This window comes from Aureococcus anophagefferens (genome assembly GCF_000186865.1).
Source record: "Aureococcus anophagefferens unplaced genomic scaffold AURANscaffold_4, whole genome shotgun sequence".
Classification (NCBI taxonomy): domain Eukaryota; class Pelagophyceae; order Pelagomonadales; family Pelagomonadaceae; genus Aureococcus; species Aureococcus anophagefferens.
The window spans coordinates 1,312,897-1,340,802 of NW_008705564.1; the positions used below are offsets into that span (position 1 = coordinate 1,312,897).

The window sequence follows — 27,906 nt, forward strand, 5'->3', positions numbered from 1 at the left end:
CGGCGCCGCACCACCACACCGGTGTTTTCGAACACCACCCTTTCTTCGAAGAAGCCTCTCTGGTGCTCGACGCGTTTGCATCCGGCGCGCGAGCGACGTCCGGCTCGAAACCGCCGCGTGTCCCCCGGCGCGGCCCGCGCGCACCCTCCGACGCCTTCCACCCCTGACCTGAGTAGACCACGCCCCTCCCCTGCGCTGACCTGAGTAGACCGCGCCCCTCCCCTGCGGAGAGTCTCCTGTCCCTCGCCTGGGTGAAGTTATGACCTGAGGCCGGGGGTAAGGGAGCGGCATGGTCTACTGACCACCCCCACCACAGACACACTTCGCGAGCTAAATACGGCGCTGTTAGGTGGCGACTTCTCCCGGGCGGGAGCGCGCCGCGGGCGCGCGCGCGCGCCTCGGGGCGAGGGCGCGCGGCGCTCCGTTCTTGGTGGACTTGGTGTTTTTGTTCGCCTCGCGGCTCAGCGGCCGTCCGGGTCGCCCCGGCGGCGCTTCCGCCGCGCCGGCGGGCCTCAGAGGTCGAGGAGGGCGTCGATGTCGTCGGTGTCGGCCGCGGTGATCGCGTGCGACTCCTCGGCGGTCTCGGCGCCCGCGCGGGGCGCGACGTCCTTCTGGCAGAGGGGGCAGGAGCGGTTGATCAAAAGCCACTGGTCGAGGCACTCGGCGTGCTCCGCGTGGCCGCAGGGGAGCACGCGCATGACGTCGTCGGGCTCGAACTCCATGCGGCAGATCGCGCACTGGTCGCCGACGATCGCGCCGTGGTCCGCCGCGTCGCAGTACTTGCACGTCGGCAGCGCGTCGACGGCGCTCGACGCCGCGCCCTTGGAGACCTTGCCGATGTTGTCGCCGAGCTCCATGAGCTGGTCGTACGTCATCTGCGACGGCGACACGTTCCGCGCGGTGACGCCCGCGGGCGGCTCCCGGCCGCCGTTGAGCGCCATGAGCAGGGCGCGGTCGTCGTCCTCCTGCTGGAGCCGCCATGCCAGGGCCAGCGACTCGTCGATCTCCTCGTCGTCCTCGTCCTCGGACCGCGCGTCGTCCTCGTCGTCGTCGTCGTCGTCGTCGTCCTCGACGTCCTCGTCGCCCGCGGACTCGCCGCCGGGCGTGCCCAGGTTCGGGTCCGCGGGCGTCGTCCGCTCCGCGGCGCGCTGCGCCTCCAGGCGGGCGAGGCGCTGCGCGCCCTCGCGCTGCGACGCCATGTACCGCTCCTCCTCCTCCTGCATCTGGAGCGCGAGCCGCAGCGACTCCTCCTCCTCGTCCGCCGGGGCGCCCGCGCCCGCGCCGGGCGTCCGCACGGGCGTCGGGGCCTCGCTCGCGTTCCCCGAGGGGTCGCGGTAGGGGGACAGCGGCGGCTGGTGGATCGGAGTGGAGACCGTCGCGTTCGGCGTGCTGAAGTCGTCCGGAACGTGCGAGGGCGACTTATTCGGGGCCTGCTCGCTCCCGGGGGTGCCGGCGTAGCCCTGGAAGCTCGACATGACGGCTGGTGGGGCGCTGGGGCCGAGCGCGGGGCTCCCGAATCAGCTCCAGGCGGACGCAATAGCCCGTTGCAGACCGGCTCAACAAAGCGGGCATCGTCGACGGCATCGTCGACTCGCCGCCAGGCCCGGCCTCGCCGCCAAGCAGTGCGGGTCGTCCAAGCGCGAGCCGAAGCGCGGGCGCCGCCAAAACAGCCATGGCCGAGGTCGCCGAGGCCGCGCCCATGGACGCGGAGGAGGCGCCGAAATCGGCCGTCGTCCCCGACGAGGCGACCATCGCGAAGACGACGGTGGAGATGCTCACGGGCGACGCCGAGGTCGTCGCGGCCTACGGCGCGGGCACGCTCACGGTGCGCGTGCTCATGACGGCCGTCGCGGGCAAGCTCGGCGTCACGGACGCGGCGCAGGCGAAGGCGTTCGTCAAGCCCACGGTCAAGGCGACGCTCATGGACTACATGGCGGCGCACGACCCGGCGCCCGCGGAGGACGCGGCGCCCGCGGCGCCGCCGCGGAAGAAGCCCAGCGGCGGGGGCAAGCGGTCGGGGAAGATCACGGACCAGGCGGCCCTCAAGGCGAAGATGGACGACGACGGCTGGACGACCATCGAGAAGCCGCGGCCCGAGGCGCAGCAGGCCGCCAAGGGCGGCCGCCACGTCGACAAGTACTACCGCAAGCCCGGCGAGAGCAAGCAGTACCGCAGCCTCCTCGACATCGCCCGGACCCACTACCCGGAGCTCGTCGGCGCCACGGGCGCCGCTTCGCCGCCCAAGGCGCCGAAGGCGCCGAAGGCGCCCAAGCCCGCGCCGGCGCCCAAGCCGCCCAAGGAGGCCAAGCCGCCCAAGGAGAAGAAGGCCGACCCGGCCGTGTCGAAGAAGCGCGAGGCCGCGCCCGCGCCCGCGCCGCCGCCGGCGAAGAAGCGCAAGCCCACCGACGCCGCGCTCTCCGCGTGGGCGTCGACGGGCGACCGAGTGAAGGCGCTCGAGGCGCACCTCCTCGACGACAGCGCCAAGGCCGACTGGGACAAGGTCGGCGACTGGCTCAAGGAGCTCGGCCGCATGACCATCGGCATCGACGACCTCACGGGGAGCAGCATCGGCCGCACGGTGTCGAGCCTCAAGAAGGTCGACAACGAGCTCGTCGCGAAGCTCGCCAAGCACCTCGTCAAGAAGTGGAAGACGCTCGTCAAGGAGGAGGAGGCCTCCGGCGGCGCCGCGCCCGCCGGGGCCGCCGCGCCCGAGGCCCCGGCGGCGCCCGCGGACGACGCCGGCGACGCCGCGCCCGCGGACGACGCCGCGGCGCCCGCGGAGCCGGAGGCCGACGCGGAGGAGGCCGCGGCGGAGCCCGCGGAGGAGGCCGCGGAGGAGCCCGCGGAGCCCGCGGCCGCGGAGGCGCCCGCGGAGTCGGAGGCGCCCGCGGAGTCCGCGGAACCCATGGACGAGGAGCCCGACGCGGCGGAGGAGCCCGCCGCGGCGGAGGAGCCCGCGCGCGCGCCGAAGGAGGAGGTGCCCGACGACCTGTTCGACGAGGAAGAGTGACGTGCCCTCGCGTCCCCGGGCGCCCCGCTAACGACGCGCGAAGCACGGAGGGCCGGCCGTCTTCCTTAGGCGCGGGGCCGCGCGCGGCCCTCACTCCGCGGGCGACGCGTCCTCGACGTCGCGCGCGAGCATGGGCCTCGAGATGCCCCAGGCCTCGCCGATGTCCTTGCAGTCCTGCATGGAGACGAGCGATCATCTCTCGGAACGGTCTCGAAGCGTGGATGCTTTTTCCGGAACGCGTGCGCGCGGAACACTCACGTTGAAGCGATGTTGAATCACCCTCGTCCCGCCCTGGCCGGCACGTCGGCAGGCCCGTCGCGTCGTCGATGGCGATCGTCGCCTTCGAGTCCTTGACGAGGAAGGAGAGGTCGAACATGTTCTCCACGGTCTCGCAGAAGGAGTCCGGGTTGACGACGAGGGACATGAGGTCCAGGCCCGGGGCGTTTTTCGCGCCGTCCGTCGCCGGGTCGACGCCCGCGGACCGCATCTTCGACATCATGACGTCGTTGAGCTTCTGGAGCCGCAGGTTCGTCGCCTCCTCTTGCTGCGATGGGGGTGTGCCGTCGCTATGACTCGGTGCCGCTCGGAGGATGCGAGAGCGGTGGCCTTAAGGGCGTCGGTCCGCGGGCCCGCGCGCCCGGACGGATAACCCGCCGCGAGGAGGGCGCGCGCGCGCCGCGCGCGAGATATAGACTCTCGCGTTGGTGTTCCCCGGGTGTCTGGACGAAAGAAGCGTAGAAGAGGTGATCTGGTGTGTCGCGCCTCGATCGCAATTTGCCCGGGGGCGCCCTCGATGAAGAAAAAAACGGCGGACGCGGAAAAAACGCGCCTGCGCGGCGCCCTCCTTGAAGCCGCTCGTCGTCTCGTACTGGGTCTCCTCCTCGCCGTCGTCGACGACCTTCTTGCGCCGCTGCGCCGCCTTCTTCTCCTTCTCCGGCTTCTGGAGCGGCCCGCAGAGGAACGACGCCTCCGGGACGGCGCGGAAGAGGCCCGCGCACTGCGCGCCGAGGGCGACCCAGTCCATGTCGCCGCCGGCCTTGGTGAAGTCCTGCGACAGCGCCTTGCCGATGTCCGCCGCGCTGTACTGCGACACGTTCTTCGCGAGCTTGCCCGCGCGCTTCATCTGCGGGGGCGGGGCGGGCGGCGACGCTCGGGCGGCGCGCGCGCGCGGCCGCGGGTAGGGGCGCCGGCGCGCGCCGCCGCCTCGGAGAGCTGCACGAGGATGTCGCCGTCGTTGACCATCTGCGGGGGGGGTCCGGGTCGCGGCGCGGAACCGCGGGAACCTTCCGGCGCGCCGGCGGCCGGCGGCCCGCGCGCGCGCGCGGCGGCCCCGCGGGTCGCGCGGCCCGGCGACGCACCTCGCGGTTGAAGCGGACCTTCTTGAAGAGGTTGTTGTTGTTGTTCCGCTCCTCGTCGAAGGCGTCGTGGTCCAGGTCCTGCAGGTCGACATTGCGGTCGCCGATGCGGTCGTAGAGCGTGCGCTGCTCCTGGCGCAGGATGCGCCGCTCCTCCTCGGTCTGGCCCTCCATCACCGGGGTCTTGTCCTTGACCTTCCGCTTCGTCGTCTGGGAGGCGGCCATCGTGAGGGTCGCGGTGCGGCCGCGGCGGCTTCCCGCGGCGCGTTCAAAGGGTGGGTCGAGGCGACGCCGATTTGGCCGGACGGCGGCGCCGCTGAGGCGCCCGCCGCGGCCGGCGCCGTACGCCGTCGACGCCCGCGCCCGAAGGGAAGTAAGGGAGCAGCCGCGGCCCCGCGCTGCCCCATAAGGACTCAAAGGCCGAGCCACGGTGTCTCACGCGGTTAAAATGTCAGCGGGGCGGGGCGGGTGGTGCGGCGCGGCGGGCGGCGGGGTGCCGCGGGGTCTCGTGGTCGTGGGCGGGGGTTTTGGCCTTTGGTGTCCGCTCAGGAGCAGTCGAGGCCCGCGGCCTTGAGACGCGCCTCGAGGAGGGCGATCCTCTTGTCCTTCTCGTCGATCTCCTTCTGGAGCGCCGCGGGCGTCTTCATGGGCACGAAGGCCTTGGTCGCGCCGCCCGTCGGCTTCGCGCCGGCGCTGTCCGGGTTGAGCGACATCATGAGGGGCGTCTTCGTGACGCCGGAGAGCCACTCGTCGGCCGTGCAGGACGGGTGGCCGGAGAAGGTGTCCGGGAAGATGTCGTCCTGGAACGCGTCGGACTTGCGGGGCACGATGAAGCTCAGCGGCTCGACGATGCCGTTGCCGTTCTGCGACGTGAGCTTGAGGCACCGCGCGGTCTCGCAGGCCATGACGTTGAGGCCGCGCTTCGGCAGGAAGCAGGAGCCCTTGGCCGCCTGCGTCGAGCGGTACTCCGACAGCGCGAAGGCGAAGGGCTTGTCCTTGGACATCTCGTAGTAGCGGATGTTGCCGTCGCCCTTGCCGCACAGGTAGAGCACCTTCGTGTCGCAGTCGTAGTAGGGCACGATGACGCCCGCCGCCTGGTCGAGGTCGACCTTGTGCACCATCTTCGACAGGTCGCGCACGTCCCAGACCTTGATCTGGCGCTGGGACTGCTTCGTGAAGCCCACGGTCGCGAAGCGGCCTACCAAGTGCGACGGGTCGGATTTCTTCACATCTGCAGGCGAAATTCACGCGAAAAACACTCCTGTCGCTCGACGCTGGAAGCGGCCCGTGTCGCCGAGGAACGTCATCTTCACGGATTTCGCGCCCGCGTGCGCCTCCGGCAGCTCCATGGCCACGGCGCCGGCCCGCGGGTCGCCGAGGCGCACCTTCTTGTCCTTGCACGTCGTCGCCCACATCTTGCCCTCGTAGTCCCAGACGAGGTCCTGGATCAATTGCTCGTGCGCGGGCATGCCGCTGACCTCGCAGCCCTTCTCGATGTCCCAGACCTTGACGGAGAAGTCGCCGGACACGGACCCGAGCACGTTGTTCGCCGTCGGGTGGAACCGCAGCAGCGTCACCTTGCGCCCGTGGCCGTGCAGGTCCACGAGCGGCTCCGTGATCGTCTCCGTGAGGCCGTCCGGCGGGATGCCCCAGACCTGCGGGACGCGCGGGTTCGAGGCGAGACGTCGGACCAACGTGCGACACACCTTGATGGTCGAGTCCTCGGAGGCCGACGCGATGATGTGCTCGTGGAAGGGGTTGAAGTCGAAGTCGAGGACCGCGGACTTGTGGCCCGCGACGACGGGCGTGCCGGGCGCGAACTGGCCCTTCTTGCCGTAGGGCACGACCGCGAACGGGCCGCCGCCGCCCTACGAATGGTTTGTCGCGCGCGCCGCGCTGCGAACGGCGTTACCTGGAGCGCGACGGCGAAGAACTTGGTGTTCCCCTTGATGTACTGCTGCTCGCCGGTGACCGTCGCGAGTCGGAAGCCCTTGTAGGTGTTCTCGACCTTGGGCGGGTCGACGAAGACGTGGCGGTAGTGGCTGCTGCGCACGAAGCCGGACATGGTACCGGCGGACCGCTCGGAGAGCCGCGCGCAGTTCCTCGCTGCCGTGACGAGCTCTCAGGCCGACGAGAGCCAGCCGCGCCGCGCGCTCAAACTCGATCGTCAACGTTGTGGTAATTTTGGCAATCGGCGACAACATCTCCGTCTTGATGCCGTCGAGTATGGGAAATGATCTTGCTTGACATTGCGCTAAGGACGCTGAGGCAGCCATAGCCATGCGCAGGTGGCACCGCTGGATCGCGCTGCTCTGCATCAGCGCAAAAACCTTCCCAACACGCGCCGACGACGACGACGACGTGGCGCACTTCATAGCACAACTGCGCGCCGAGGCAAACGCGGCCTACGACGGCGACGCCGACGTATCCGCCGCCGTCGGCCGCGCGGCCTTCGTCGAGAGCTTCGTGGCCAACGGCCTCGAGGCGGCGGCGCGCGAGCTCCGGGAGCGCGGCGCGTGCCGCGCGGCCGTCGATGAATTGGACACCGCGACGAGCCGCGCGTGGCCGCTGCCCTGCGACGGCTGCGGCCGCGCGCTCGCGGCCGACGTCGCGACGGCGGAGGACGCCGCGGCGCTCGTCGCGGCGGCGACGGCGGCCATGGCGGCGCTCTTCCACCAGGGCGGCCGGACGGCGGTCGTGCCGGACGCGGCGCGCCTCGGCGGGGCCGCGGCCGCGGTCGTCGACGCGCTGCGCGACCGCGCCGCGGCCGTGATCACGGAGCACCTCGGCGCGCGGGGCCTCGTCGCCGCGGGCGCGCTGCTGACGCGGCTCTCGGCGGCGCCGGCGGACGACGCGCTCGAGCTCGACGCGGGCCACGCGTACTGGGAGCCCCACGTCGACCGGGACAACGTCGCCGCCTACGCCTACTCGGCCCTCGTCTACCTCGGCGACCAGGGCGCCGACTTTGCGGGCGGCACGCTCGAGTTCCTCGACGGCGACGGCGCGCGCGCGGTGCGGCCGCGCCGCGGGCTCCTCGTCGCCTTCTCCTCGGGCGCCGAGAACGCGCACCGCGTCTCCCGCGTCACGGCCGGCGACCGCTTCTCCCTCGCGTTCTGGTTCGCGGCCGACGGCGTAACATGAGCGACTGCTCCTTGACGGCAAGGCCGGCGGCAACCATTTTGGTGAACCACGTCTGGGCGCCAAGTTCTCCGTACGACGCCATGGCCGTCACCGCCGCGCAGCAGCGCGCGCTCGCCGTCGGCCTCTGCGCCGCGTCCGCCCTGCTCCTCGCCGTCTTCGGGCTGCGCTACCAGGGCGCCGTCTACGACGTCGACGCCGCGACGACCTTCGCAACAACCTCGCCGAGCGCCTGCGACTTCCTCACCTGCGAGGCGAGCGGCTGCGACAAGGCTTTGAACCCCCACTACTGCGTCGACAACGGCGGCTGCTCCCCGACGCCCTGGCGCCCGGAGGACTGCGCGGAATCGTGCTCGCTGGCGGACTGCGCGGCGCGGGATCCGGACGGCGCGGACTCGTGCGCCGGCGTCGACTGCCCGAACGCGCGCTGCGAGGCGGCCCTGGGGCTCTGCGGCGACGACGCGCCCTTCCAGTGCCTCGAGGGGTCCGCGCGCTTCGGCTGCTCCGGCGACGCCTACGGCTGGGCGTCCGTCGCGGACACGCTCTGCTCGTCCTGCTGCGACGCGCGCACCTGCGCCCCGCCCCGGCCCCACGTCGTCGGCGGCGACCGCGACGGCCACGGCTGCATCGCGAGCGCGGGCTACTCCTGGTGCAAGCCCCTCGACAAGTGCGTCCGCTCCTGGAAGACGCCGTGCCCGGACGCGTGATGCTCTTAGAGCCTACATAAGCATGTCGAGGTAGGCGAGGGCCGTCTCCTCGGTGACGGTCTCGTAGTCGCCATCAAGCGCGCTCCGTTTGATGAGCGTGATGGAGAGCGCGTAGGGCCGGAAGGGGGGCAGCGGATCATCGAGATCGAGATCCGCGGTCCAAGCCTGGTGCGAATTGCGCGGAAAGCATGGCTTGAAGTAAATGTGTACGCAGAACATGAAGATGTCCGAGAACGGACCGGGTGGAGGTTCCACCAGAAGATCGTAGTAGATTCCTGAGTGATTGAGCATCGTGCCCTCGTCGTCCGAATCTGCGTCGTCGCCGGGGATATAACGAGAGTATGGAGCCTCATGAAAGTTGCAGATGAGAGGGCATTGTCTACGGAGCCCGGCACCGAAGCCGCCCTCGTAGACCATCTCGGCTCCGGTTCCCGCACTGACGCCTTCGATCGGGTCGTAGTGCGAGACCGGACATGATACGAGCGTCTTCGAACGCCATTCAGAAGGATCTGGCGAGGAGCGATGGCTCGACCATGCAGCGCTGAGCTTTGTGCCAGTTATCTGAACTGACGAATCCAGCATCAGACGGATGATCTCATCCGTATTCTTCGGATAGCAGCTAGCAACCGTCAGGCTGTGGGCACCGCGCCAAGAATCGCGCAGGTTCCGCGCCTGCGCCAGCGTCTCATCATCAATTTCCTCGCTAGGATCGTAGCGCAGAGCACGAAACGTAAAACGCGAAGAGTCGGCGCACGCGCCGTGGAGAGCAGCAATACGGTGCTGACGGTCCCAGCGCACCGCGACACTCTGGAAGCCGTCGTCTTCTTCGCGGGACAGGAATTCTCCCCATGTCGGCGGATCTGACGTGACCCGACTCGCGGAACGGCTACACGACGCCTTCACAGTCACACTGAACTCGACGGGAGCAGCCACTGGAACGAGCGGTCCGAAGAATAGCAGATGACCGTCGACGTATGGATCGTCTTTGTGCTGTGGCATCAAGCCGCTCACCGGGGCGAGCGAGAGCCCGAACGCAGTCTTGTCCCGCTCAGAGTAATTGCCGTAGCGCAGGCGTTGGCCGCCTAACGTGATCTCCCCGAAGATTTTGAACTCGCCGTCGCGCAGGCCGCGGTTCCGGGGCGCGTGGTTCCGCCGCGGCGCGGTGACCGGCGCGGTTCGGAAACAGTGCGCGAGCGGCAGGTAACAGGCACGCGCCGCCGCACCGATCACATCGAAGCCCACCAGTCGCGTCCACGAGGTCGTCCCCTTGCTCACGAGCTGCAGCGGCATCAACTGCTCGGCCTGTGCTTCATCAGCAAAGAATTGCAGGATCTCCTTCGAGACGACCCCGGGCATCATCAGGAGATGCGGTGCGATGTGAGAGGATTGGCTCGCCGCGCGCGTGCGCCCGACGGCGACCTCGTGCGTCGCCATGGATGCCGCGCTTACGATCAATCGCGGCTTGCTCAAAGTCCGCTTGCGGCAAAAATTTGCTCCGCTCGCCGAACCGAGATGGAGTTGCCCGTGCAACGACCGGTGTCGGCCCCGTTTCAGTGGCGGCGGCGGTATCCCGGGCGATCCCTCGGCCGCCCCCCAAGCCGCCACCAAGCGCGTCGGACAAACTTACGCCTCGGTGAGGCCTGCGGCCTGCATCTCCTGGATCCACTCGTCCATGCAGGACTCCGGCCAGGTGAGCTTGCACGTCGCGTCGGGCCTGCCGCCGAAGCCGTCGGAGTAGTTCGTGTTGGAATCGGTGAATACGACGATAAATTCCATGTAGCGGCCCGCGACCTTGTCCATCCGATCGTAACATTCCTTGACCTTGTTGTACGTGGCGGCCATGACCGTCGACTGTCCCGCCGGGAGTCCCGCGAACGCGCCGTCCTTGGTCTGCCGCCGCGCCTCCTTGGCCGCGAATCGTAGGCCCGGCAGGTCCGCGAACCACAACACGGATGCCTTCTGCGAGGTGAGGCCGCGCACGCGGAACTCGTCGAGGTCGCAGAAGACGACGAGCTGCCGCTCGAGATTGAAACCTTTCTCGACGCGACCCGGCTTGTCGGCGATGGACCCCTCGTCCATGCGCCGATCGAACATGAACCTGCCGATGAGCTCGCGCGTGCGCGGGTCGTTGACGACCGGGTTCAGGCGCTCCTTGATCCATTTCTGCTGCGCCGCCGCGCCCGTGGCGGACACGGAGCTCGGCTTCGGGTGGGGCACGCACAAAATCTTGTGCCCCGCCTTCCAGTGCTTTCGCTGGCACGAAACGCCGCAGTACCACGCGTTGCAGCAGCGGTTGCACACGAAGACGCCGAGCTCGCCGCAGCCCGCGTCGCAGAGAGTCTTGCCTCGCTCGACCGGGTCGGCGGCGTCGTTCGATGCTCCTGCGTCCTTCGCCGGCCCCGCGGCCTTCGCCGGCCCCGTCGCCACGCAGACGGCATCAGAGGCAACGCACTCCTTGCAGCGCCGCTTCGCCGCCTTCGCCGTCCACTGCTTGCCGCTGAACGCATCTTTCGACAAATTTGCACAACATGCTGCACACCGTCGTTGCTCGACAGCCGTCTCCTCCGACTCGACTCCCTCCGGCTCGACTGCGTTTGAGCTGGGCTCGCGATCAACCATGGGCTGCCGTCTGGCAAAAAAGGTAAACTTGCAACTTGAACGCTCAATTTAACAATCCGAAGCGAGATGGGGCTGCCCAAGCTCCCGTTCCTCCTCCTCGGGGTCGCGGCCGCGACCAAGGGCCCCTGCGACGACTATTTCGGCAAGGGCACGGACGACAATTCCACCCTCATTACCGTCATCGACCCGGACATCCCCGCCCAGTACTGCAACGCCTCCAACATCACCTGGCCCTGCGCGTTCCAGCACCACACGGGCCCCTACTCGTCGTGTATCTCGCCGGGCCCGCCCGACGCGTGCCACCGCTACATGAAGGCCACCTACTCCTCGGACTGCGACCTGCTCAACGACGGCGCGGGCGGCGAGCACGCGGCGTGGGCGGGCGCCGTCGACGCGGCGCGGCGCTTCGACCTCGCGTCCGGCGCGCTGCGCGAGTGCGAGCACCACCTCATGAACGTCGAGATCACGTGCTGGGCGCCGCCGGCCGACGACCCCGTGGCGTGCGAGTGCCCCGAGCCCGCGTGACGGCCGCGCGCGCGCGCGGGGGCGGCGACGCACTATTATCGCACGTTGCAGTTGGCGAGGAGGCCGGGCACGCCCGACGCGACGCACGCGTTCGCGGCGACGGGGTGGTCCCAGGAGTTGCGCGACGCGAGGAGCCGGCTCGGCCGGTCCGCGGGCGGCGCCGCGGGCGCGCGGGCCGTCGCGAGGGGCACGTAGGCGGGGAGCAGCTCCCGGTAGACGGCGGCGACGAGCTTCTTCGCCGACGCCTCGTCGGCGTCCTCCGCGGCGACGAGCGCCTCGCCGAAGGCCGGCGCGGCCCGGGCCGCGGAGTTCCAGAGCGCCGCGGCCTCGGCGCGGACGTCCGCCTCCGTCGCGTCCGCGAGCGCCCGCTTCTCGTTTTCGCCGAGGCCCGGCTCGAGGAGCGCGAAGGCCTTGGCGCGCGCGAGGTCCGCCGCCGGGATCGGCGACGCCGCGAGCTCGCCGAGCCGCCGCGCGTAGTCGAGCGCGAACCGCGGGAGCACGTCCGCGTAGGCCGCGAGCGCGACGCGCGCGCCCGCCGCCGGGCCCGGCGCGTTCGGCGCCGCCCGCAAGAAGGCGAACTCGTACTTGCAGCCCGCGAGCGCCGCGTCGTAGAGGGGCTCGGCGAGCGCGACGTCGACGCGGAGCTGCCAGAGCCGGCCCGCGGCGCGCGACGCGGCCGTCGCCGCGGCGACGCGGGCCGCGGGGAGCCAGAGGACGAGCTTGGCCCGGGGCGCCGCGCCGGGCTTCGTCGGCGCGCGGTCGATCCAGACCGCCGCCGGCCCCGCGCCCGCGCCCGCGACGCGCTCGACGGCGGCGCCGGCCTGCGGCTGGCGCTTCGCGGCCATCTCCAGCAGGAAGTCGATGCTCACGGGCGACGCCGCGGCGGAGTCGACGGCGAAGGGCGACGGCGCGGGGTCGACCTGGCCCGCGGCGAGGCGCGACACGTACGGCGACGGCCGCGGGAACCGCCACCACGGCGCGGGCCCGACGGCCGCGACGTCGACGTCGACGTCGAAGTAGCGCACGCGCCGCGCCCGCGTCAGCGCCGACCGCCGCACCTTCGTCCGCACGGTCCGCGCGTCGAGCTCCGAGAGGCACGCGGCGACGCGGCACCGCTCGGGCGTCAGCAGGTCCGCGAACCGCGACGCCGCCAAGGCCGCGTCGCGCGGCGCCGCCGCGTAGCGCCGCGCGCCCAGCACGTCAAAGTCGGCGCAGCGCATGTCGTTGGCGAGCTCCGACGCCGTCGGCGGCCGCGGCGGGAAGCGCCACTGGAGATCCGCGAGGCGCGCGCACTCGTCCGCCGCGTCCTTCCACAGCGGCAGCGGCGTGAGCCGCAGCGCGGCGACGGCGCCGAGGGCGTGCGTCAGGGCCTCCTCCCACTGGGCGCTCCGCTGGAGGAAGACGCGGACGTGGAAGAGCGCGAAGCCCGACGCGTCGTCGTTCTCGAGGAACGCGCCCGCGGAGAGCGCGGGCTGGCCCGGCCGCGAGCCGCTCGTCGGCGCCATGGCCCGCAGCTTCGCCTGGAGGCTGCCCGGCCCGCCGTGGCCGAGCACGTGGCTCACGGTCGCGCAGGGCTTCGCGCGCCGGTACGCGTCCGCGCCGCCGAGGCTCTCGTAGGGCACGCTCCACGTCAGACTCAACACGTCGCGGCCGGAGGCGACGACGACGTTGGACCCGCGCTCCAGCGCCGGGAGCGGGTCCCGGGGCTTCCGCGGCGGCCGCGGCGGCGGGCCGTCGCGGAGCGGGCTGCCGAGGTTCCGCGCGGCGCGTTCCAGCAGGTCGAGCGGGATCGGCGCGACGACGGCGACCGTCGCGTCCTCGGCGACGTAGCGCGCGCGGTAGAGGGACGCGGCCGCGGAAGCCAACGCGTCGCCGTCGCGCGCCTGGTCGCCGCGCGGCAGCAGCGTCGTCTTCGTGCCCGGGCCGAAGCGCGACAGCGGGCCGACCGCGCGGTGCCGCAGCAGCTCGAGCTCGAGCGCCGCGCCGCGCGGCGGGCCCTTGAGCTCGGCGTCGACGCGCTTCACCTCGCGGCGCGCCGTCGCGCCGTCGAACCTGTCCGCCGTCCGCGGCGACAGCGCGTCGCCGTACGCCGCGAGGAGGCGGCCGACGCGGCTCGGGAAGCACGACGCGACGTACGTCGTGCAGTCGAAGGCCGTGTAGGCGTTGGCGTTGCCGTCGAAGCTCGCCGCGACGGCCTCGAGGTCGCCCGCGCGCATGACGAGGTGCTCCGTGAGGTGGCTCAGGCCCTCGACGGGCTCGCGGAGCTGGCCCGCGCCGACCGTCGCCGCGACCGTCGCGTCGCGCGCGGACGCGTCGCTCGCGAGCAGCACGCGCAGGCCCGACGCGAAGCGCAGCAGCCGGTAGGCGCGCAGGTCCCCGGGGCTGCCGGCGACGTCCTCGCGCACGTAGGACGGCGGCGGCGGCGGTGAAGGTTTGGGCGCGAGCGCGGCGGCCTGGCTCGCCGGCAGGAGCGCGCTGGTGGCGAGGAGCCGGCGCCGCTGGATGGGCTTCAGGGCGCAGGCCGCCGCGCAGAGCAGCAGCAGCAGCAGGCGCCTAGGAGCGCCGCGCATCGTCGCGCTGACGAGTTTGCAAGGCGTGCGCGGTCGTGACGCTCCAGTCGCACGTTCGCGAGCTTCCAGGCGACGGTGATGCTCAACTCGATGAGACTCAGTCGAGTTCAGCCGCCCATCGCGCGCCGCCGATGGCGCACGTGTGCTCTTGCGGCCGCGCCGGCTTGTGGAGGTTTTCCAGGTCGGCCGACGCCCGAGTTTGGAGGCGACCGCCGCGACCGCCGCGTCGACAGGGCGAGGGATCCCACCGGCGCGCCGCCGCGCATGGAGGATAATCCTTTCGCCGACGCGTCCGTGAGCGAGAGCGCCCTGTCGTCGAGCGCCATGCCGAGCGACGAGCCGCTCCCGTCGTGGCTCGAGGAGCCGGCGCCGCCGCCGCCCGCGCCGACCTACGCGCCCGCGCCGCCCGCCGGCTACGCCGCGCCGCCGGCGACGAACCAGTGGGCGCCGCCGAGCGAGGCCGCCGCCTGGGGCCCGCCGCCGCCGGGCGGGCCGCCGCCCGGCGGGCCGAACCCGTACGCGCCGGCGCCGACGAACGGCGACGCCGCGCGGTCGCCGAAGCCGGAGCCGACGAAGGACGGCCTGATCACGACCATGCGCCTGCTGAACATGGGCGTGTCCGTGCTCATGTCCGCCGCCGCCTGCATCAAGCTCCTGTCGCTGCCCGCGTTCAACACGGGCATTTTGGCCATCTACATCTGGTTCTTCGCCGTGCTCCTCTGCTGCTTCGAGACGCACCTGAAGCAGGTGTCGAAGATCATCGGCAACAACTTCGGCTTCCTCTACCACGTCAAGGGCCGCTGCGTCTTCTTCGTGCTCTGCTCCATGCTCTGCTTCAGCCTCGGCCTCATCGGCCTCATCTCGGGCGTCGGCCTCCTCGCCTGCGCGGGCTACAACGCCTACGTCATCTACAAGCACCCGGAGTACGAGGCGGAGATGCTCCACGCCGACGTCGAGCAGCTCGGCCCCGGGTCCGCGACGGACCTCGCGGCGACGGTCTACGCGCCCCCGGGCGCGGCGCGCGCGCACCAGCAGGGCGACTGGCTCTCGGGCGGCGCGGCCCTCGCGGCCCAGAACCCGGAGCTCGCCGCGTCGGCCGGCGCCGCGGCCTACTCCTGGGCCCAGCAGAACCCGGACCAGGCCGCGTCCCTCGCGTCGTCCGCGTCGAACGCCGCGTACCGCCCGCCGGGCGGCATCTGAGGCCCGTAAGCGCTCGGGGTCTCGCTTCTTTCTCCGCGGGTGGTCCGCTGCAGGCGGCGGCGCGCCGTCGCCTTCTCGGCTGGCTGGCCCTGGCGTCGTACGCGCCGTTCAACATCGCTCGTTGATCCCCTCGTTGCCGTAAACTCCAACCTTGAATGCACGCGCTCGAAACAGCTCGCATGAGCTCTCGATCCTCTTCACATAGCTGCTACTTGCAAATGGGCCTGCTCAAAGTCGCACTGCTTGCTTGCACGGCTTCGGCCCTCGCGCCGCAGCAGCGCAAGAGCGGCGTCCGCGTGAAAGCGGCGCAAAAGGTCGCCGGCAACGTGCTCGCCGCCTCGAGCTTCCTGGGTTTGGTCATCGCCCAGCCGGCCTACGCGTCCATCGAGTCCGCGGCCGTGAACGTGGCCGACAGCGCGTACCCCATCATCGAAAAGCTGCAGAAGAAGGACGTGGCGCCCGTGGTGTCGAAGGCGCTGGGCGCCGCGCTCGGCGGCGACCCCGTGTCCGTGCTCAAGGTCGCCAAGGCCGCGGACGAGGCGCTGATCTCGACGGACCCGGCGAAGCTCGTCGCCGTGCTCAAGGCCGTCGACGTCGCGCTCGTCGACGCGCTGAAGACCAACGGCGTCGTGCCGCCGCTCAAGGACGTCGAGGACGTCGCCCGCGCCGCGGCCGCCGCGGCCGCGACGACGGACAAGGCCAAGATCAAGGAGGCCTCCGGGGCCCTGGTGGCCGCGGGCAACACGGCGAACAAGCTCGAGGTCGTCGCCGTGCTCGCCGACGGCGCGAAGCTCGCGAAGACGATCAACCCGGCGGACGCGACGGCCGCGACGGGCGCGGTCCTCGAGCTCCTCAAGGAGGTCGGCGCCCAGTAGACACGCCATAAGGCGCGATTAAGCGAGTTCGACTGGGAAACGTGGCGCGATAGCCGCCGCGCTCACCTCCGCGCCTGATTGCACGGAGGCAAGCCTGCAATTTGAAGGCATCCTTGATGGTGAACCAGTTCTGCAGTGGAGAACTCTCCGATGGGAGCTGCTTCAGCTTGAGGTTGTGCGACTTGTGCGAGGGCGCGAACGCTGTCTGCGCGCAGCGGGCGACGAGGAGCTGTTCGAGCGCACGAAGTGGGCCCGTGGTGTCCAGCGGTCAAGGTGCTCTTCGCTGACCCGGCAGCACGATGGGTCCCACCATCCTCTTTGCGGCGCTGCTCCTCGCACAACCGCTGGAGTCGCTCCGCTTCGGCCGCGCGCGCGTCGCGGAGAGCATCCGGCGCCGCCACGGCGGCATCACCGTCGCCGTCGAGGACGTGCGCAAGGAGAACGTGGCGCTCATCGCGCGGACCTGCGAGGCGCTCGGCCTCGCGTCGATCCACCTCATCTACACGCCGGAGATGGTCCCGCAGACGCGCGCCTTCGCGCGGCTCTCGGACAAGCTGAAGCGCGTGACGCTGAGCCGCATCAGCCGCTCCGCGACGGACTGGATCCGCGTCGAGACGCACGCCTCCGCGGCGTCGTTCGTGGCCGCCGCGCGCGCGGACGGCTTGCGCGTCGTCGCGACGACGCCGCCGGACGCCGCGGGCCTCGCGCGCGACGTCTACGACGACCGCGACGACTGGGTCGACGGCGGCGTCGCGCTCTGCTTCGGGAGCGAGGCCCACGGCCTCTCGGACGAGCTCCTCGCGGCCGCGGACCTGCGCGTCACCGTGCCGCAGGCGGGCCTCACGCAGTCGCTCAACGTGGCGTCGTGCGCGGCGCTCGTGCTCGGCGAGGTGCTCCGCCGGCGAACCTTCGCGCCGCTCGGCGACGGCGAGCGAGCGGTGCTCGAAGCCGCGGCCCTCGCGCCGCCCGTCCGCCTCCACAACAAGGCGAGCCTGAAGCGGGAGATGCGGGAAAACGCCCACGCGATGAAGACCGCGCGGGAGGTCTACGACTAAGCGCGGGCGCTCGCCACCTCGTGCGCAGCATGCACTAGACGTGCTGTTTAGTATACGTGAAACCCGGACGTCCGGCCCGGGCCTCCTGCTCCGCGAGCGCGAGCACCGCGGCCGCGGGACACGGGGGGTTCGCGCTCCGCGCGTAGAGGCACGACGGTCGCGTGGGGTCCTCCGCCGCGAGCGCGAGCACCGCGCCCGCGTCTCTCCAGTGAGGCGCGGGGACGCCGTGGAAAAAGTGCGCGTGCGTCGCGTCCGCGGTCGAGGGCTGGTAGAGCACGACGCCGTCGCTCGCGAAGGCGGACACGTACGAAAAGCTGCTCTTCGCCGTCACGAGAACGTCGGCCGAGACCATGTCCGCGATCGCCTGGAGCGGGTCGCCGTCGAGGTGCATCGTGGCCAGCTCCGGGAGCCGGCCGAAATCTTCGGGACGGCCCTCCGAGTAGACGTGGAACTCGAGGCGCGAGCCCCGGAAATACGTCGGGAGCGCGCGCGCCATTCGCTCGTACCACGCGTTGTCGGTGACCCGGTATTTGTCCCGGCGCCTCGCGGGGCTCACGTCTCCTCGGCGGACGTGCATCGCGACGACGACGCGGTCCGAGGGCGCGATGGCGGAGGGCGGCAGCGCGTCCGACGAGTTCTGAGCCCTCTCAAAATTTCTGCGCGCGGACGGCGCGCGGTGCGAGGGTCGTCGAGTTCTGGACCCAGAGTCGGGAAGCGTACTCGGCGCAATAGACGCACCCCGCGCCGCCGAGGCTTCTCGCCGCGGCCGCGAGGCCCGCGCGCAGGCCCGCCTCGTTGCTAAATTTCGCGAGGTGGATGCAAGTCGCAAAGTCGGGCGGGCGGGTCACGATGCTTGGCAAGCCGAGGCCCTTCAGAAGCGCTTGGCAGCTATACCTGCGCACGCGGGGAGATTTCGCGAGCGCCGGCCGGCGCGACGCTCGTCGACTCGGCGCTCGCTCGCCCGTGAGATATAAATGCTTCTGGCCCGTGGGAGCTTGCAATGGGGCCGCCCGCCTCCATTCCAAATTCTTCCGCCATGAACAAGAGGTACCTGATGAAGGGCGTGGGGACGTGCGACGAGTCGTGACGCTGACGGGCGCGTGGCCAGAACGCCATTCGCACCGCACCCATCTCCGCGAGCGTGAGCATAAAACACGGTGCGCGAGGCGACCAGATGTGGAGCCGCGCATGTCGCGAGGACGACCAGCAGTTGCGCTGGGGTCATCGCAGATGTCGTGAGCCCACGCCGTGTGGCGAAGGATTTAGCGACTCAAACTCAAGTCTCCGCTTTGCCAGCGGAGCCCCCTTTCAGGCCTCTGACTAGCGGGCACCTTACGTCGCCTTCGGGCACTCAGGCGTAGCCCTCGAGCTCGCTGTCCGAGTCCTCGTCCATGGGGACGGGGGCCTGGGGCGGCGGCTTGGCCGCCATGCCCGGCGGCTTCGGCTCGCCGGAGACGCAGGCCTTGCAGCGGCGCGTCGCGCCCTTGGAGAGCTGGGTCTTCGAGAAGAGGGCCGGGTCCGTCGCGCCGCAGGCGGCGCAGGGGAACTGGTGGAGGGCCTGCCACCCGGCGGCCGGCGCGCCGAGGCCCGGCGGCGCGGGCGCGGCCTTCTTCGCGGGCGCGGGCGCGGGCGCGGGCGCGGCCCGGGGCAGCCCCGGCGGCGGCGGCGCCTTCGACAGGCCCGGCGGCGCGGCGGGCTTGGGCGCGGGCTTCTTCGGGGAGCCGGGCGGCGTCTTCTTCGCCGGCCGGGGCGACGCGGGCTTGGCCGCGGGCTTGAGGCCCGGCGGCGGCGCGGGCGCGCGCGCGTCCGCCGCGGGCGCGGGCGCGGGCTTCGGCGCGGCGGCCTTCTTGGGCGCCTCGACGAGCTCGGGCTTCGCCGGCGGCGGCGCCGCGGCGTGGGAGACGCGGCGGGGCTTGTCGCGGGAGACGAAGCCCCAGTTTTTCAGGGCTTTGGCGAGCGCGGAGCCCTCGGTCGCCGAATTCTCGCAGTGGCCGAGGCCGTCCTCGACGTGGAGCGTGAGCTTCTTGTAGCCGCGGTCCAACAGGCGGCTCAGGGACCGCAGGCAGAGCGACGGCGCGATGGTCGCGTCGCGGGACCCGTGCCAGACGACGACCTTGAGCTGCTTGTTGGACGACGACACGGGCGTCGCGGAATAGAGCTGCCCGAAGGAGCAGAAGACGCCGCCGACGCACTTGGCGTGGGTCGTCGCCGCGTCCAAGGCCGTGCAGCCGCCCTGGGACTCGCCGAAGAGGGCGACCCTGCCGTAGTCGCCGCCGTAGCGCGCGGCCTCGCCGTCCATCGCCGCGTGGACCAAACGCCGCGACTCCGCCAAATCGTGCAAATCGATGTCCTCCTCGATCTCCGGCCGGCCCTCGGCGCCCCCGTGGTCGCTGAAGTAGTCGTGCCAGGCCGCCTCCGTCGGCTTGTCGGGGCCGTAGCACGAGATCTTCCGCCGCGGCGCGTTCAAAAACACGAGCCGCACTTTGTCGCGCGCGTCGCCCATCTGCTCGAGCTGCGGCAGCCAGGACTCGGCGCAGGACCGCCCGCTGCAGGCGAAGCCGTGGAGGAGGAGCAGGGAGCAGGTGGCCTCGGCGCCGTGCGCCGGCTCGACGACGTAGGGCCGCGGCAGCTGCGGGGGCTTCGGCTCGCCGGCGACGTCCGCCCGCACCGTGTTCGGCGACCCGTTCTCGTCCGTCGCCGGCCGCGGGCGGTCGCCGGACCGGCGGTTCCGCCCGCCGCGGCGCTGGCGCCCGTTGGCGCTCATGACAGACGCGAGCTTCGCGCGCTTCGCGGCGATCGCCGGCGTTTGCCCGCCGCTGCGCGAGCGAGCGCGCGCCGCCGCGGAGAGCATGGCCCTCGGCCAAAAACCGTCGCGCGCGTCCGCATAAATCGGCCGACGCGGCCATCGACCGCATACATGCGCCGCATACATACGTGCGCATCGATGCGACGCTGCGCGGCGCTGCTCCTCGCGACGACGACGGCTCTGAACCCGCTGCAGAGGTGGCAGTACGAGCAGAAGCAGAAGGCGCCCGTGCGCTACAGCGGCGCGCGGGACCTCGCGAGCCTGTCGCCCGTCTTCTGGCGCTGGGTCGCCGACGCCGACCAGCCGTCGGCGCTCGCCTGCCCGGAGCTCGAGCCGACGCGCGCGCGGCGCCTCGCGGACGCCGCCAGAGACCTCTGCGGCGTCGACGTCGCCTGCGACGCCGTCGCCGGCGTGTCGACGCTGACCGTCGCCGACCGGCCGCCGGGCCGGCGCTTCGACGCGCCGAGCGAGACGGACACGTCCGGCGACGCGGCGCGCGCCGCGGGCGCGGCGGCCGCGCGGCGAAAGACGGAGGCGTTCGTCGAGCGCGTGCTCGTGCAGATGCGGCAGTGCCCCTTCACGGGCTCCAAGTCCCGCGCGGCCGTGGGCCTCGAGGAGTTCGGCGTCGACGCGGCGCCGATCCTCTACGGCTACTCGGCCGCGGGCGACGTCGCCGGGCTGCTCGCGGACGTCTGGGCGGTCCTCGACGGCTTCCGGCGCGCGGGGCCCGACGGCTACTCGTCGATCCTCATCGCCTGCCCGGCCTTCGACGGCGACTTCGAGAAATGGACGCGGGAGATCTTCCCGGCGCTCGAGGCGACGCTGCTGGCCGCGGACGCGTCCCGCGAACTGGGCATCGTGTGCTTCCATCCCGACTACGCGACGCCGGACCCGCAATGGCTCGCGACGCACCGCTTCGGCCACATGTACGCGCCGCCGACGCTGCGGCGCTGGCTCGAAAACGCCGACGCGGACCTCGCGGGCGCGCTCGACGACGACGACCTCCAGTACCTCGGCTCCTACATGCGGCGGACGCCCGTCGCGACGATCAACGTCCTCTGGAGCGCGCAGCTCGAGGCCGCGGAGCGCAAGCGCGAGAGCAAGGCGCTCTACGCGCGGAACCTCCGGCGGCTCCACGGCGAGGGCCGGGACGCGCTCGAGGACGCCGCGCGGCGCGAACGGCGGGGCTAACGAGCTGGTCACGCCGGGGAGCCGCGAGGGGCGCTCGCCACGTATGTGGCGGCGCACACCGAGATGCCCCGAGGGCGCGCCCGACGGCCGTTAAAACAGCACCCGCGCCCACGCCCCGAGGACGGCGACGGCCTCCCGCTCCGCGAGCGCTTTGGCCGCGTCGAGGCCCGGCGTCCGCGGCTTTCGCTCCGTGTGGGCCCAGGCGCGCTCGTGGAGGTTCGTCACCCAGCACCGCGTGTTCCAGTGGGCCTGGACCTGGGGGTGGAGCACGTGCTCGACCCCGGCCCAGTCGATTCCCGGCCGCGCGTCGACGACGTCCGTGCCGACGTAGTACGCGGCGACGAGGGCGCTGATGGCGCCGTCGCAGGCGCGGAAGAGGTCGCGGAGCTCGTTGTTGTCGAGGCGCCGGCCGCTGCCGGCGCAGAGCTCGTCGCAGTAGGCGATGAAGAACTGGTCCTCGTGGCGGTCGTACGTCTCGTGCGGGATCCCCGAGAACGTGCCGCCGAGGAGCAGCGGCAGGGGCCCGAAGCCCGCGCCGCCCCAGTCGAAGGGCGCCACGAGCACCTCGTACTTGGCGTCGCCCATGGTGAATTTCGCGTTGTCCGGCTGGAGGTTCGCGTGCGCGAAGACGCGCAGCCGCGGGTCGAAGAGGATCCGCGCGAGGAAGAGCGGCAGGTAGGACGCGGCGTCGAGCGCGCTCGCTTCGAAGCCGTCGACGTCGAGGGCGCGGAAGAGCCCCGCGGTGCGCGCGAAGGCGAAGCCCTTGGCGCCGAGCCGCGCCGCGCACCGCCGCGCGAGCCATCGCCCGGGCTTCGTCGCGAGGCAGAGAAAGCAGCACCGGACCGCGGCGGCGAAGAGCCACGCGCCCAAGGTCGTCGGCCTTTCGTAGAGCGCGGCGTAGACGGGATGGGCGATGTTCGGGCCGCCCCAGACCTGCGTCGCGGCCGCGCCGAAGTCGCCGCGCTCCGCGGCCGCCGCGAGTTGGCCCTGGCAGCGCATGAGCGCGCCGTAGTAGTGCTCGAGGCGCAGGGGCCAGGGGCAGGGGTCGTAGCGGTCCCGGAACTTCTCCCGGTGCGGGAGCGTCGTCCCCGGGAGCGGCGCCGTCAGCTCCTTGCGGTTCGAGGGGTCGAGCATGACCTGGGCAGCACAAGGGTGATTCAACGTCGCTTCAACGTGAATGTTCCGCGCGCGCGCGTTCCGAAAAAAGCATCCATGCTTCGAGACCGTTCCGAGAGATGATCGCTCGTCCAAAAATCAGCCGAAACGTGTGGAAAACGGCCGAGATATGAGCCTTTGAAGTTGGGAATTTCGCTCTCTTCTGCTACCCTGAGCATGACCTCGAGGTCAGAAGGGGGAAAGGAGAAGCGCTCCGTGACGACGACGTAGTCCGTCGATTGACGGTCGAGGTCGGCGAAGTAGAGCTTGGGCACGTCGAAGGGCAGCACGCCGTGGCCGAGGAACTGGTAGACGGACAGCTCCTTGCCGTCGGCGTCGGAGCCGCAGGAGATGCGCTCGCGCCAGCTCCGGTTGTTGTTCGCGCCCCAGGGCACCTTGGCGAAGAGCCGCGTGTGGAGGTGGGGCGCCGGCTTGGCGTACTCGACGGCGAAGAGCGCCTTCTCGCCCGCGCCGCCCGCGGCGTACTGCCCCTGCGGCGCCAAGACCTCGAAGTCGAACACGCGCGCGACGGCGTTGTCGTTGCCGAGCGTGCCGCAGGCGCGGAAGGCCCGCGTGAGCCAGGCGGCGTCGTCGAGGTCCGCGATGGCGCCGGGCAGGGGCACGCCGTGCCACGCGCCGGGCGGCCGCGTGCCCGTCCGCGCGGCGACGTCGGCCCAGGGCACCTTGACGAAGGGCGGCAGCGGGCCGACGAGGGCCCGCCCCGCCGGCGGCAGCGGCGCGCCGCCGAGGTCGCCGAGCCGCAGGCGCTCGCCGCCCGTCGTCACGACGCCGTCGCCGTCGGCGGCGGCGACCGTGACGCGCGCGCCCTCGCGCGGGCCCTGGGCGACGTGGTAGTCGCAGCCCACCTTGGCGCGCGTCAGCAGGCCCGGCGTGCGGAAGAGCAGCTCCACGGGCCAGGACGAGACGACGCGCGCGCGCTGGGCGTCGCGCTGCGACGTCGGCGGAGATGGGGCTGCCATGCCGCCCGGCACTATCGGTGCAATCAGCCGAGTTGTTGAAGTGTCGTAACTGTCACGATGGGCCGAACGAGATAGCCCCCCGGCGGCACGTGTCATGCGGGGCGACGCGGCGGCTCTCACGCGCGTCGGCATGGAGGCGGAGCAGGCCGCGACGGAGACCGTCGCCCGCGTCGTCGACGGCGCGCTGGCGGCCATCTTCGCCCGGGCGCTGGACGTCGACTGCCGGTCCTTCGCGTCGACCTGGTTCATGCGCCAGCTGAAGACCGTGGTCAACTTCGTGCCCGTCGCGGACAAAGAACGGGCGGCGCCGGACGCGGGGGCCGAGCCCGAGGCGTTCCCCATCGACCGCACGGCCTACGGGGCCATGAAGATCCGGCCGTCGTCTCCGCCGCGCGGCGCGTTCGCGTCCCTCGACGCGCTCCGCAAGCACAAGCGGAAGCACTTCCAGCACAACGCGGCGCCGAAGCACGCGCTGGAGCACCACGAGATGCACGGCCACGAGCCCCACAGCCCGACCCACGGGTCGCCGGCGCACGGCGGCCACAACCCGCTGAAACCGCCCAAGCCCGTGGACCCCAAGGACTGCGTCATCGAGCTGCCCAAGCCCCGCGTCAACCTCAAGGACGTCCTCCAGGACACGCACACGCCCAGCGTCATCAAGCTCCTCAAGGAGATGGCCGACGCCGAGGAGCGCGCGAAGCGGCCGCCGGTCCCGGACGAGCCGCCGCCGCTGCCCGACTTCGACGCGCCCCCGAAGCCGAGCCCGCGCCGGGAGCCGGAGAAGCCCGCCGCCCCGCCGCCCAAGGTGACCTGGACCGTCAAGGCGGGCCAGTCCTACGCGAAGCAGCGCGCGAAGGGCCGCTGGGCGAAGCTCCAGTGGCGGGTCGCGCACGGCGACGAGCCGTCGGACGCGTCCGTGTCGTCGGCGTCCCGCGACGGCGGCGACGCGCCCAAGCCTCCCGGCCCGCGGGCCACCGTGCGCAAGAGCGCGCGCGCGACGCTCAAGGGCGCCAGGAGCCGCGCGTCGCTGAAGAGCCCGGGCCGCGCGTCGCTGAAGAGCCCGGGCCGCGCGTCCCTGCGGAAGGGCGGCAGCCCGTCGCCCGAGCGGCCCGCGGACGAGCCCGAGGACGCGGGCGGCGACCGCGTCGCCGAGATCGTCCGCGGCGCCGTCGTCCACGCGACCGCGAAGAAGCTCGCGCGCGGCCGCCTCATCGGCGGCGAGCTCCTGGAGGCCGAGGCCGCGCGCAAGGCCGCGGCCGAGGAGCGCAAGGTCCTCGCGAAGAAGCCCGCGGACGACACCCCCCGGTTCCGCGCGTCCGACGGCCCCGCGTTCCAGGCCGTCGCGCTCCCGGAGAAGGACGGCGTCGCGCCGGGCGTCACGATCCGCTCGGGCGCCAAGGAGCCCCTCTTCTCCAAGCCCTTCTCCGTGCCGGACCGCCTCAACCACATGACGCGCGCCAAGTACGAGGCGACGCCCCAGCTCCGGCCCGAGAGCGCGAGTCCGCGGCCCAAGTCCGCGGGGGCCTCGACGGCGCGGCCGCGGACCGAGGTCGCCTCGCGGCCCCGGTCCGCGCACCCGGGCCGCCGCGCCGTCGAGCGGCCGCCCGACGCCGGCGACCCGCGGCGGCCCCGGCCCAAGTCGTCGGGCCCCGCGCGGCCCGCGGCGCCGCCGCCGTCGGCGTCGCGGCCCCGGTCCGCGGCCGCGGGGCGCGTCGTGCGGCCGTCGACGGCGCCGGCGGCGTCGAGCCGGCCCAACGACGAGCGGCCCGCGTCCGGGCGCCTGCGCCGCTGGGGGCTCGACGGCCGCGTGCTCCCCGACGACGGCTCCGACGCCGGCGGCTTCGTCGAGATCGAGACCGAGGACCTCGGCCTGCTGCCCGTGTCGCTGGAAGTGTAACGTCGAGAAAAAAACAACTTAGTATGCGTATGAACAGGCTACGAATGGCCCGGCGCGTCCGGGTTGTACATGAGGAGGCCCGAGGCGACGGCGTGCATCTCCACCGTCGGCGACAGGTCCGCGGGCGCCGGCGGCGCGCCGACGGCCGTCGTCCCGGCGACGGCGGGCCCCTCGACGCCGTCGTCGCCGTCGTCGTCGTCGTCGAGGGGCTCCGTGAGCGGGAGGCCCGGTACGTCGTCGTCGTCGGAGTGGTCGTCGACGGCGAGCTCGACCATGGCCGGCGGCACGCCGACGTCGTCCCAGAACGACCGGGGGATGCCGAGGCGCGCGAACGCGCGGCGCAGCGCGACGCGCCGCGGCCGCGCGATCTCCGGCAGGATGTGGTCCCAGGGCGGCCGGCCGAGGCGGCCGACGAGCTCCTCGGGCGGCGGCACGGCGCCCCGGCGCGCGCCGACGGCGAGGTCGGGCATGCCGATCTGCGCCAGGACGTCCGCGAATTCCGCGAGTTTCCGCGCCGCGTTCGGGTGGTCCGCGCCGAGGGCTTTGACGGCGACGTCGCAGCCCTTGCGCTCGTGGAGGATGCCCAGCGGGAGCTCGTGGAGCACGTGGAGGTAGGCCTCGCTGAGGTTCCCGAAGGTGTAGATCGACGGCTCCGACGTCTCGCCGACGGCGCCCCGGAGCTGGAACTCGGCCTCGTAGAATCTGGCGACGGCCTCGACGGCGACGTCGAGGTAGTGGCGGGCGTCGTCGCCGGGCGCCGGCGGCGGGCCCCGGTGCCGCGCGGAGAGCGCGTGCGCCTCGCACATCATCGTCACCGCGCCGACGAGCGACGCCTCCGCGGCGACGCGGCCGCCGGGCTCGCCCGCGAGCGCCTCGGGGACGCGGGCGAGGCTCGCGTGGGCGTCGCGGAAGTAGGCGAAGGCGCGGTCGCCCCGCGGGTCGCAGACGCAGCCGGCCTTGAAGCACCCGTTCGCCACGGAGACGCGCGCGCGCGCGAGGTCCCGCGGCCGCCGCGGCACGGCGTCCTCGAGGTACAAAACCGCGAGCTGCGACGAGTCGAGCAAGAGCTGCAGGCTCTCGGGCGACCCCCAGTCGCGCTTGCTGTCCCAGTAGCGGATCTCGTTCCGCGCGACGGCCGACGCCGCGGCGCCTCGGACGCCGAGCGCGGCCGTCGGCCCGACCGCGCCGTCGCCGCCGTCGCCGTCGAGGCCCGCGACGGCGTCGTTGAGCACGGCGCGCGCGTCCTGGAAGCGGCCCGCGCGGCTGAGGAGCTCGCCGACGCGGACGCGGCGCTCGCAGCGCGCCGCGCCGCGGTCGCCGAATCGGTCGTCTCGGAGCCGCGCGGCGACGCCGTCGAGGCCCGCGCGCGTCCAGAGGGCCACGACGGCCTCGCCGCCGTCGCGCCGCGCCTCGTCGCTCTCGAGGAACCGCGGGTCCGTCGACAGCTCCACGAGGAGCGGCAGGCACGCGTCCGACGTCTCGCTCTGGCGCCGGAGCAGCTGGCAGCCCAGCCCGAGGTACGCCGCGGCCGACGCCCCGTCCTCGGCCGCGCGCCGCTGGACGAGGTTGACGATCGCGGTGCAGTCGCCGTGGGGCAGGGGCGCCGGCGCGCGCCGCTCCGCGGCGCGCGCGACGTCCCGGCCCGCGAAGCTCAGGAGCCCGCCGCCGGCGTGGAGCGCGGGGCCCAGCGCGTCGACGACGCGCACCACGGCGGCCTCGTCGACGCGCGCGACGCCCGCGACGTCCGCGACGGAGACGCCGCGCCGGCAGGCCGCGACGACGGCGACGACGCGCGAAAAGGCGGCCGCGTCGGACTCGCCGAGCTCCTCCGCCGCGGCCTCGAAGATCAGCGCCGCGGTCTGGAAGGCGAAGCGGTTCTCCTCCTTGACGGCGTCCGGCCGGCGCCGCGTCGCGTGGGCCCAGAGCCGGTCCGCGAGCGCCTCGCCTGAATCGAGGACGACGACCCTGCGATCCGCCGGCATGATATCGCTGAACGGGAGGCGGCGCCCGCCGCGCCGCTGGAGCGGGCCGTCGGTGACGGCGACGAGGCGCACGCCCCGGAGCATCACGTCGCCGGCCCAGCCGTCGGCGACGCAGCCCTGGGGCGACAAGGCCCGGAGCGTCGCTTGGCCGCTGGGCGTATCGGCGGCGTCGCCGAAGTCGTCGACGACGACGACGAGCCCCGCGCACCGCTCGCCGGAGCGCTTGAGGAGCGTCGACACGTTCGTCGACGCCTCCGCCGTCGTCTCCGGCAGCGCCGCGGGGCTCAGCGCGCGCCAGAGCGCCCAGGCGACCGACGCGCCCAGGTCCGGGTCGCCGTGGCGCCGTCGCCGCGAAAACGACACGCGCACGACGCGCAGCGCCGGCGCGGCCGCCGCGAGCACGCCCTCGAGGCGCGCGGCGACGGCGGACCGGCCGCTGCCCTCCTCGCCGACGAGCGTGAGGAGGCGGACGCCGGGCTCCGCGAGAAAGCCCATGACGATGCGCTGGACGACGTCGACGGCGAAGCACCGGCCCGCGGCCGACGAGCCGTCGCGGCCCTTGCAGACTTGTGTGACGCCGTTCTCGAGGGAGAGAGAGAAGGAGGCGAGCTCGCGCACGGCGGCCGCTGGCCCCAGGAACTTGGGCCGGCGCGTCGGGTCGGCGCGCAGCGCCGCGATGCGCCGCGCCATGGCGTCCTTCTCGCCGCTTTCGCCTTGCCCCATTGTTTGCGTTAGGGCATCTTGTTGGCTTCTTTAAACGCTGATGGCCATGCCGATTAGTGGCCGCCACCGCAGCCAAGAAGATTTTGCCGCAGCTTTGGTCGTTTATTCCTTGCACTGT

The 27,906-nt window shown here is 72.4% G+C and overlaps 6 protein-coding genes across 6 annotated transcripts; 2 read left to right on the forward strand and 4 right to left on the reverse strand.

The window, feature by feature from the left end:
- Window positions 1-326: 326 nt before the first annotated feature.
- On the reverse strand, window positions 327-1,541 carry AURANDRAFT_52667 (hypothetical protein; the record flags this gene model as incomplete). Its single annotated transcript, XM_009036376.1, has 1 exon — window positions 327-1,541. One exon carries the CDS (start codon window positions 1,473-1,475, stop codon window positions 513-515), a length of 963 nt encoding a protein of 320 aa, XP_009034624.1.
- A 3,369-nt stretch (window positions 1,542-4,910) lies between these two features.
- On the reverse strand, window positions 4,911-6,430 carry AURANDRAFT_21801 (hypothetical protein; the record flags this gene model as incomplete). The annotated part of the gene is made up of 4 exons (XM_009036375.1): window positions 4,911-5,563; window positions 5,639-6,020; window positions 6,072-6,233; window positions 6,278-6,430. 4 exons carry the CDS (start codon window positions 6,428-6,430, stop codon window positions 4,911-4,913), a joined length of 1,350 nt encoding a protein of 449 aa, XP_009034623.1.
- A 593-nt stretch (window positions 6,431-7,023) lies between these two features.
- AURANDRAFT_62142 (hypothetical protein) lies at window positions 7,024-8,210 on the forward strand (the record flags this gene model as incomplete). Its single annotated transcript, XM_009036050.1, has 2 exons — window positions 7,024-7,481; window positions 7,571-8,210. 2 exons carry the CDS (start codon window positions 7,024-7,026, stop codon window positions 8,208-8,210), a joined length of 1,098 nt encoding a protein of 365 aa, XP_009034298.1.
- Window positions 8,211-11,389: 3,179 nt separating this feature from the next.
- Window positions 11,390-13,924, reverse strand: AURANDRAFT_62143 (hypothetical protein; the record flags this gene model as incomplete). Its single annotated transcript, XM_009036374.1, has 1 exon — window positions 11,390-13,924. The coding sequence occupies one exon, from the start codon at window positions 13,922-13,924 to the stop codon at window positions 11,390-11,392; it is 2,535 nt and encodes an 844-aa protein (XP_009034622.1).
- Window positions 13,925-15,342: 1,418 nt separating this feature from the next.
- On the forward strand, window positions 15,343-15,999 carry AURANDRAFT_62144 (hypothetical protein; the record flags this gene model as incomplete). The annotated part of the gene is made up of 1 exon (XM_009036051.1): window positions 15,343-15,999. The coding sequence occupies one exon, from the start codon at window positions 15,343-15,345 to the stop codon at window positions 15,997-15,999; it is 657 nt and encodes a 218-aa protein (XP_009034299.1).
- Window positions 16,000-18,372: 2,373 nt separating this feature from the next.
- AURANDRAFT_71020 (hypothetical protein) lies at window positions 18,373-27,788 on the reverse strand (the record flags this gene model as incomplete). Its single annotated transcript, XM_009036373.1, has 5 exons — window positions 18,373-19,839; window positions 21,154-22,188; window positions 22,377-23,540; window positions 24,486-24,966; window positions 25,126-27,788. 5 exons carry the CDS (start codon window positions 27,786-27,788, stop codon window positions 18,406-18,408), a joined length of 6,777 nt encoding a protein of 2,258 aa, XP_009034621.1.
- Between the last annotated feature and the right edge of the window lie 118 nt (window positions 27,789-27,906).